Source organism: Symphalangus syndactylus, chromosome 2 (genome assembly GCF_028878055.3).
Source record: "Symphalangus syndactylus isolate Jambi chromosome 2, NHGRI_mSymSyn1-v2.1_pri, whole genome shotgun sequence".
Classification (NCBI taxonomy): domain Eukaryota; kingdom Metazoa; phylum Chordata; class Mammalia; order Primates; family Hylobatidae; genus Symphalangus; species Symphalangus syndactylus.
The window spans coordinates 109,744,442-109,753,945 of NC_072424.2; the positions used below are offsets into that span (position 1 = coordinate 109,744,442).

Sequence of the window (9,504 nt, forward strand, 5' to 3'; positions counted from 1 at the left end):
TGATTAGACATATATCATTATGGTTTAGGGTAAGAGATAGTGTCCAATGTGGAACTTTCTGTTTTTCATAATGGCTGTACTAATTTACATTCCCACCAACAATGCACAAGGGTTTTTTTTCCTCCACATCTTTGCTGACAGTTTTGTTATCTTTTGTTTTTTCGATAGTAGCCATTTTAACAGGTGTGAAGTGATAGCTCATTGTGGTTTTGATTTGCATTTCCCTGATGGTTAGTAATGCTGAGCATTTTTTCATATACTTGTTGGCCATTTGTGTGTCTTCTTTTGAGAAACATCTGTCTGGTGACCTGCTCAGTTTAGATTCCACTTTCAAGAGTGTGAGGGTCTTCTCCTGGGATGGAACCCTGGCTTGTAAGCTTTGTTGGAGTGCTAGGCCAAACCCCTATTAGGTTCAACAGCTGCTCTCAGCCTGGCCTTCTATATATCTAGTGACTACCTGCTGACTGAGAGCTCTCATGTTCTCAGAAGCATCAGATACCTTGTTATTTCTCTGCTTTTCTCACACACGAGCTGACACAGTGCAGATCTTACAGTGGTTGATGATTTGGCACCACCTACCTCCTATATTTGGGGGGTGAAAGTGTGCATTGCCATCTAATTTTCATATAAATATTACCTGTGGGATTTTTGTTTTGCAATCTAGTGACTTTTCTTTTTCTGTGGGTATTTGGAAAATGTGAAATCTATGCTTTTCCTGCTACTTCTATATTTCGAGAATGCTCTAATTCAGTACAGTCAGGCTCATTTATCTTGCATGGCCCTTCATCTTTGCAGTTAGGAATTAATTGACAGAAAGGAGGTGTGAACTAACAGTGTACTCTGTGTGCGTGCCTATGTGTATGTGTACATGCACATTTATTTGGAGGTGGGCTGCTGCTCCTAGCAGCACTGCTATATACAGATGCGGGTGTATCCTTAAAGCCCAGTGTTTGGACCATAAATTTTCACATTCTGAACACGGGAAGTTTTCCCTTTGGTTTGTGGTGTGGACGGTTGTTTGTAGAGCTAGTCTTTATTTTCAGGCATATTTTTGTCTGTCCAAATGACACTGGCACTACAACGTTGCTAATTACCTTGGGAAAGGTTAGTCTGTCTGCAATTTTTTTTTCCCCTAGAATCCTCAGCTATCCTCATGTGGAGAAGGTTCTAGTTGCCTTTGGTGTATTTCTTTTGTTTACCATTCACTTTGGTTCACTCTTTAGTAAAAATCTACCTGGGTAGGTACAATATTGTTTCCACACGAGGCTTCTTGAACAATTCCATTTTCTCATGTATAAACCACTTGGTAAGGTAGGATCCATTAATCTGGAAGTCTGATAAAGCCAAAGACTTGGGCAAAGGGAGGAATTACTTTCAAAACAAATTTCTATTAATGTTAATGAAAGGAAGATTTGCTCATCCTCCCTTTTCTATTTATGCCATCTATTTGTCATTGGTTATCATGGCAACCAAAAACAGAATTATACAAAACAAGACGTATGAAATAGCTCCATTTAAATGAGGATTTCATTTCATAATTTTCAGATTTAACAGCAAGGTAATGAAGTTCAGAAATAGACCTAAAGCATAAATTTTTAAAAAAATTTAAATATTTTCCATGTGCAAGGCACATAGACTAGTTTGTGATGTGAAGGGTTGGAAATTAACCTATAATGGCCAGAGAGGTACAAATGCCAAAAGGACCAAGTGTAACACAACAGAGTTAATGGAGACTGAAGTAATCTAGAGAGAATTGAATTTAAAGTGTCTATAAAGTTCAGTGAAGATAACAAAAAAAATGGCTGTGTAGTCAATGTGGTGTGCATGCCTGCAAGTCTGTGATACTTGATTCAGTGTGAAATATGTTTACATAAAAATTCTATGGAATAATCAATTAATATATAGAATAATAAAAGATATTTAGAAAATGATTGGTGAATTATCTTACGATTAATAAGAACTTCCTATTTATGTTCAAGAAAACTCAGAAATGTTTAGAAGGATAAATGAATAACCAAGCCCTTTATAGAAAAAATATACACTTTATTTTCAACTAGAAAGGTGCAAACATGTAACTTTTGGTCACACTCTCAAAAAATAAACTGTCAGAAAAACAGTCATATCAAAGTAGAAACAAATGCTTCCAGGTGAAAAAACTGATCAGCTATATAGAGTCACTCAGTTTTTAATAAAGGCCATTTGTTCATTAAAAGTGAGGCTACCACATTTCCTACCTAGAAATCAGCCTGGCAAGGACCACTGATACCTCACCTTTGCAAACAATCTGTTTTGATGGACTGTCATTCTATCTGAGCAGAATTTCCATATAAGTATCCATTTCACGCTTTGGATGATCAGACAAGCTTTACATTCTACCTATGGTGTTCAGAAATTGAGGCTAACATTGAAATATCAAAGCATTAAAAACAAAAATAAAAAGGCACAAACAACTTTAAATTAACTTAGATAACTGTACATATGTATATATATACACACACACACAATATTTACAATATAAATTTTTAAAAATCTGGCTTGTTACAGGCAAATTCACTTGCCACAAGCTGTCCAGTCTAATCGACAGGATTCCGATTCCTGAACAGTGTCATTTGAATCAGAATGTCAGAGCTGAGTCTGCTGTTCTGACTTAAGGAACAACTTGACTCAGTCTCTTGATGGCTGGAGAATGCACATCCTAGCTGTCACTGGGGCTACAGGCAGGTCAGTGAGCACGCTAAAATTTTCCTTCTCAATTACACTTCAAATAGCAGGCATATTACTCTTATAAGATGCTATCTGATGATACTAACCTTTCTGCTGGTACCCTCCCACTGCCCCTAAAGCCACACCTTAATATACATTCTGGTGCTGTGTACTAATGCAGTTCCACTGTCAAGTCTTAACATTCTTCAAACCAGTGTCTGGGGTTGATAGGCTATTTGTTTGACATGGCACAATGTTTTGAATTGGGTAGGAATCTTTTCCCCCAGTTAGAAAAACAGATTTAAATAACTTGTGCTACTGAAATCATTTTTAAGTAAAAATGAGATGTGAATCAGTTCAAGTTCCAGTCTAATGAGTTAATGTCTCTCACTCTCTGGCTTCATGCCATGTCTCCGTACATCTTCCTGTAGTACAGAGACTCAAAGATGTCATTGTCTCCGGGACAGTTGTAATGGCAGGCACAGGTCTTGATGAACATCATGTTCTTCTTCATGATCTCGCCGTCAGGGCACTTGAACTCCACCGGCAGGGTGGTCGTTCTGTGGGGGGTGCAGCATCGGCCATCGGTACATACTCCACAGAATTTAGCGCGGTATGTCTTCATGCTGGTGCAGCCAGAAAGCTCAAACTTGATAGGCTTGGAGATTTTGGGGGTACGGATGCACTTTTTGCCCTTCTAAGGAAGACAAGGGAAAAGAGAGAGGAAAAAAAAAATCAACGACTCTACAAGGGGAGTGGCTTTCTTCAACCCTCTGTGTTTTAGTCTTCTGTTGTCTGACTTCAGTTTATATTTTGAGGGGAGGAAGTTTGAGTCTCATTTGCTATGTCCAAAAATAGCCAGGGCCTCTCTTGGAATGTCTTGAATTAAATAACCCTGTGGAAGATTTCGTAGTGGAAAACTGGTGGTTGCTATTACACAAGCTCTCATTCCAGCAAAACAGCTCAATGGTTAGATAGTTTTGGAGATAACGGGCTTATACTAACAAGCGTGGCAAGAGCTCTAAGTTGGGTCCTATCCACTGTTTTTCCTGTGAAAAATAGTTAATAGGAGCGGAACAGGTACCTTAATGTTCTCTTCCAGGTCAGCTTCGCAAGGCCTGACCATGCACAGGCGGCTCTGCTTCTCTAGCCTGCAGGAGGCGTTGTCATTGGTAACCCGGGTGGAGATGCCCATCCCACAGGTCTTGGAACAGGCGCTCCACTCTGTGGTCTGGACCAGGCAGTTGGCTCTAATCATAGTTGGGTCTGGGCCAAACGTGTCTTCCAGTCGGTAAGCTGCGAGAGCAGGGCACACAAACACCATGTAAAACGCCTGGATAAGATATTTCCCCCGTTCGCTTGGCACAGTTAGGACACCCTCCCTGGGAGAGAATCACGACCCTGACTTAGAGGAAGACTCGACTCACCCGCGAGGGCAGGCCCAACCACGGTTTGGTCCTTGGGCTCGTCACACACCCACTCCTCGCAGCATTTCCCGGGCAGCTTGACCCTCCTCGGGAAGGGGCAGTCAGGGCTGGGCAGACGAACGTCCATGCTGCACAGGGGCATGCAGCCCACCGCCCCGTCCAGGCACGTGCACTGGTACTTGCAGCTGCTCTGGAAGGACTCTCCGCTGCGGTACACCGTACCACCGAAGATGCAGGGAGCACCATCTTTGGCTGGAGAAGAGGAAGGGAAGAGAGGGGTGGGGGATGCAGAGGTCAGGCATTGGGGCGCTCTCACATCCAGAGCGTCAGGGATGCGAGTCGGAATCTGGGCTGCAGGGGGCGGGCTGGCAGCAGCTGGAGAAAGAAACTCAGTCTGAGCGGTTTCTTTTTCCAGCGGGCGGGTGGGCGTGAGGGAGGAGGCGGCCGGATACCTAGCGGCGGGGGCTGCGGGTCTTACCGGTGCACACGCCGATCTTTCGGTTGGCGGGGGAGCCGAAGTCACAGAAGAGGCCCTTGTGCGGGTCGCAGGGGTCGCGCTCGGTGCACAGCTCGCCCAGCTGCTTGGCGCAGACGCGGCAGCAGCCGCAGCCGTCCAGCACGAGGCTCACGCCCGCCGGGCAGCGCGGCGCCGGCTCGGTCGGGCACCGGCACGGTCCGCTGCAGTTCTGGCCGACGGCCGGCTGCGGGGAGGACGGGGCGGTCAGCTGCGCTCGGTCGGCGCGCACGCCCTCCCCGGCGGGCCCCGAGTCCCTCCCTGGCAGCCGCCGGCCGCAGCCGCAGCGGAGGCTCCCGGCGCTTACCCGGCTGTAGAGGGCGAGGAGGAGCACGAAGGCGACGCGGACGGGGCCCACGTTGGCGGCGGTCATGGTTGGCACTGCGGGCGGAGCGGAGGGCGCGGTGGCGGCGAGCGGGAAGCGGCGGGGCCTGGAGCGCTGGCGGTGGTCGGAGGTGGGGACCGGGACGCGCCGGGCTGTCGTCTCGGGGCTGTCGGCCGGGGCGGCTGCCGTCGAGCTGGAGGGTGGAGTCGCACTGGCTGCCTCCTCTCAGCGGGGAAGAGTTGTTGTGTGAGGCTGGGGCGGGCGGCCCGAGGCTTTTATACGCTCCAGGCGGCCGCGGCTCGCCAATGAGCTGAATGGAGTCCTACACAAACAGGGACATTCCTCGCATTCCTCCCCACCTTCCTGCCTCATCAACTCACACCGGATTGATCCTGACCCCTTGACACTCAGCATTCCTCCGTCTGAAAAAGCTGGCACACTCCAGCTCACAGAAAAAAAAAAAAAAAGGAAAAAAAAAAGCGCAGTATTTCCAGCACCAAATAGAATTTTTTTTCCCTATCCTCTTTGCCCCACTACTGATTCATATCATTTAAAAACACACTGGCAATTATTTCTTATTTCTTTTTCGAATAAGTTTGCCCTGTTCTATCCACTGACATACATCCTTTTTAGGAAGTAGGTAGCTGAAGAGGCAAACAGCAGGAATTCATAAAAAATTCGAAAAGGTTTCTCCCTGCAACCCTTAGCAATGATTTCTCTTTTAGAGGCTATAGGCTCTTGAAACTCTCCAAAGAGCAGAAAAGGAGTGAGCTGCTTTTAACCATTTGAAATCCTCCAGATGCCTACCTGTAAAACCCTGAATTCTATATTTGAGATTTGATCTTTTGTCACTCGAGGTAACGGTTTTGGGACAAGAAAGAGAACAAAGCCAGGGGTCTGACTCAGGATGCAGTCTCCTGGGGCAGATTTCCAGAACTCTTGCTTAGTTTTCTCTTAATATATGTGGGAGTTTTATATAAGGAAGGACAAGGGACGAGTGGCCATCAATGTTTCCAGAAAAATGGATCCATTGTTTTATCAGAGCAAATGATTCTGTGTTGGGTAGGTAGGGGCTCTGGGTGTCAAGGTGGGAACACTGGGATGCAAAGGGGGTTCACCTAGGAGCATTTAAACACAGCTTCACTAGGGTCTTTGAGAAATGAGTGCATTTTCTTATATTAAAACCTATAATCTTCAAATGTGGATTGGATTTGGTTTGTCTTGTTAAAATAAGAAGTCTGATTCCATAACAAGAGCAGTGTACCCCATTGTATCTGGATATGAACTAAGATTGGCAGTGAAGAATATATTTTTAGTGACTCCCCACACATGTATTAATAGTGATTGTGACTTCTCAATACCCAAGGAGCATGCAGCCTGAGGGAGTGAGGTCAAGACAAGGAAAGAATAGGTTTTATTCTCCCTGGGTGTGTGTAGATGTTAAATATAGCCAATAAACCTAAGCATATCTCCATTTCTTAATATAGTGCTACTTAGCTTCACTAAAGAGCCAATTAATTCACTGTGCTTTCATTTGGAATCTATGTTGTTTAGTGGCTTTTTTGTTAATAACTCCAGTTCCCATTTTATATAAAGAGAGTGATTCTAGGGCCATGCCATTTTCGTATTCTGTAATGCCGCATCATTTGACATTGGTGTTACCAATGAGTAGATTCCTTTAAGTTGTTGATGCTTCAGAGCATGGGTTCAAGATAAGCATATCTGTTTCTGGTGCAAAGATCGGCTTTAGAAACAATGGATTATAGATTTATCATTTGAAAACAGCCTGTTTAAACTGATCAACTTTTTAAAGTTTCAGTACATTCTATTGAAAAATAGCCAAGAAGAAATATAACCACTCCAACCTCAGCATAGAGCATATCATCTGTGCACGATTACCTCGTTAAGCCAGCCACATGTTACAGAGTGTAGTTGCATGTCAATAGTGTGAATGGCCAGCAAAGGGGTGGGGGCACCCTCTGAAGCTCAGGAAGAATTTTCGTCATTGTTATTTAATGTCCTTTCCAAGCATTCCTCAAAAAGAAGAGGCCTAAGAGTTCCTATTTAAAGAAGGAACATTCCAAGTTAACTTAATAGCCACATGTGTATTAAAGGCAACTTGGCCCTCAACTTTTTCTTCCCTTGTGGATGATTTTAAAAGTCCAAAATATGTGGGAAGCCACAGTGAAACCTTTCAAGACCTAAACCCCCAATTACATCTACCACTAATGGTTGGAAAGGTGTGGTGGCTGGGGCAGGGTAGGGATGTGCAGTGCGAGTCTCACCTAAGGTGGGATGTGGGCTTGGTGGTGAGCTCTCCTAGCTTGCAGAGTGAGGTAGGTTGGGGAATTTCTGAATCCTCAGGAGAGTCTGAAAGCTACCACCAACATCTTCATGCATGCAGCAGGGAGACTCATTCATGGAGGGGATAAATTGTTGTACTGGGTTATAGTTGGATGACCTAGGTTGTATTCTTGGAACTGCCTTTCACAGATCTCAGGGAAGTCACACGTAGGAACCATATTCCCATTTCTGTTTAAAAAATGAAAGTAATCATAATTTTTTTAATTTAATAGGGTTCAGTGAGGGCTGAGTAGATGAAAATTCTCAGGGAATTGGTGCTTTATTTTTTCAGTCTTTCTTGTTTTTTTTTTCATTCTCTGTGTATAATAAGTATATTACCATTCTGCTCTGTTGTTAAAAATGTCAAGAGAAAGAATTTGATTTTACTATAAAATTCTCATAGTCCCTCGAAGTCTCAAAAAAATCTATAGTCAGTTCCAAATAGATGATTTTAATGTTGCTTAAGAGAAAATAAGCACATTGAAATATATAGAACATATGAAATCTCAGGATAGGAAAAGGTTCTATGCATTATCAGGTTAGGTTGAGGCTTTATAATCAAAACTCTTTTTGAAGGAGTTAAAATAAAAGACTGTTATTAAGAGAGTGACACAGAGACAGACAGACACACACACGCACACACACCCAGAGAGAGAGAGAATGAGAGAAGACACCCAAGACATTCACAGACTCGGAAGTATGTTTTTATTGTGATATGGACCATCAAATGCCAGGAAACTCAAAGGGAAAGGCTGATACTCCATCCTTAATTCATGCCATGGGATCTGAATTCTTGCACTATTATAAATGACTCAGCAAATGTTTGTGTGTGCCTGGGCGGTAAAGTGGGAAATAGTGGCTTCTTATAACTTCATCCAACTTTGACTTACCCCAGCCCTTTTGATTGACAGCAGGTCGGAGTTGGGAGAAAAAGGTCTTTGAATTTGTGTGCAAAATGGTTAAGATGCACTAATTTTGACTTGTAAGCAAGTATTTATCTAGCAAATGCTTTTTAGAGAGCATTTTTTCCTCGTGGTAAAATGAGGAATTAACTAAGCTGGCCACTGAGTCCTGTTTACCAAGCTATATAAGGTATGTGTCAGTGTCTACTAGGGCATCATTTGTACTGGTCGTTTGGTTAAGTCTTGTAAGATGTTCAGCTGTGGATGTATTACATTCCTTCCCTTATGTTTTTTGTTGTTTTTTCCTCCCTAAAAAAAAAAAGGTTTCTTGATCAGGTATCAGACACAGAGAAAACCTGGCAGGACTACAGAAAAGTGGCCAGAGTTGGAGTGTTTGTGTACTTAAAGAAGGAATCTTGCACATTTTCAACTTTTAGTTGTAGACGTTTTCTTATAAGAGCAAGTAGGAGTCAGTGCCAGCCCTCAAAGCGGAAATCAAAGCTCCCAGGGAAACATACCGGAGGAATGTGACTCAGAGCCAAGACCCATACGCAATGCATACACGGAGCTGTCAGACTTATAGGAAGTTTGGCTGTATATGGGCATCTGGACAGTGAGCGATTTGTCCTTATGGTGGGTCAGGGGGAGGTTTCTGATGTTTCTAGCGTGCCTCAAATTCAATCACGTAAATTAATTCTACCAAAAAAAAAAATGGTATCCCAGAAGCTTTTTGTAAAATAGTAATAAATATTATTCTGAAATCTTCAGGGGCCCTGGTTTGGCTTACATGACCTCCTGTTTGCTTAAGATGAAGGTTAAGGAGAGGGCGTACTCACTGGGAGTTCATGGGGGGGGGGATGACAAATGTGGATGTTTACTATCTAAATTACATTCATTACCTTCATGCCTTTTCCTCCTTATAATTAGTTCTCTGACTTTCTTGGTATATTTTCTAATGCAAAGGTATTTGGGTATTTGTCAGAAGGCAGTCAAGGCCGTTGCATGTGGTTTGTGTTTTATGTTTGCCTGTGCCTCGCTTGTCCATAGAGTTGGAGGCCAGAGGGGTGAGAAGGGAAAAGAAGTTTTGTTTTGTAAGATGATATCCCTTCAACTTACTGTTTGTTTCACTTATTTTGTTAATTAGACCCTTTTTTTTAAAAAAAAAAAAGTAGTTTACTTAGAATCTTGTGTTGCCTCTAGTCAGCTTTTGTTAATCTAAGATAGTGCCAGATGAGGATGCTGCTAGGTAGGAATGAGCCTGGTGGTCTCTTACACTCTCCTCGACAGGTT

The 9,504-nt window shown here is 43.5% G+C and overlaps 1 protein-coding gene across 2 annotated transcripts; it reads right to left on the minus strand.

The window, feature by feature from the left end:
- Nucleotides 1-2,022: 2,022 nt before the first annotated feature.
- CCN2 (cellular communication network factor 2) lies at nt 2,023-5,650 on the minus strand. 2 transcript variants are annotated; one of them, XM_063621476.1, is made up of 5 exons: nt 4,952-5,650; nt 4,609-4,831; nt 4,131-4,382; nt 3,788-3,999; nt 2,023-3,397 (listed from the first exon to the last, which is right to left on the minus strand). In XM_063621476.1, the coding sequence occupies exons 1-5, from the start codon at nt 5,015-5,017 to the stop codon at nt 3,104-3,106; spliced, it is 1,047 nt and encodes a 348-aa protein (XP_063477546.1). In that variant the 5' UTR covers nt 5,018-5,650; the 3' UTR covers nt 2,023-3,103. The 2 variants fall into 2 exon arrangements, with proteins under 2 accessions (XP_063477546.1, XP_055120290.1); XM_055264315.2 differs by having other exon boundaries at nt 2,023-3,400; nt 4,952-5,648.
- Between the last annotated feature and the right edge of the window lie 3,854 nt (nt 5,651-9,504).

Bases quoted from the DNA above. Each gene is read 5' to 3' on its own strand.
- CCN2 (XM_055264315.2), bottom strand. From the start codon at position 5,017: ATGACCGCCGCCAACGTGGGCCCCGTCCGCGTCGCCTTCGTGCTCCTC. The intron at 4,832-4,951 runs GTAAGCGCCGGG...TCCTCCCCGCAG, and splicing joins TCCTCGCCCTCTACAGCCGG to CCGGCCGTCGGCCAGAACTG. The intron at 4,000-4,130 runs GTGAGTCGAGTC...CTGCTCTCGCAG, and splicing joins GGTTGGGCCTGCCCTCGCGG to CTTACCGACTGGAAGACACG.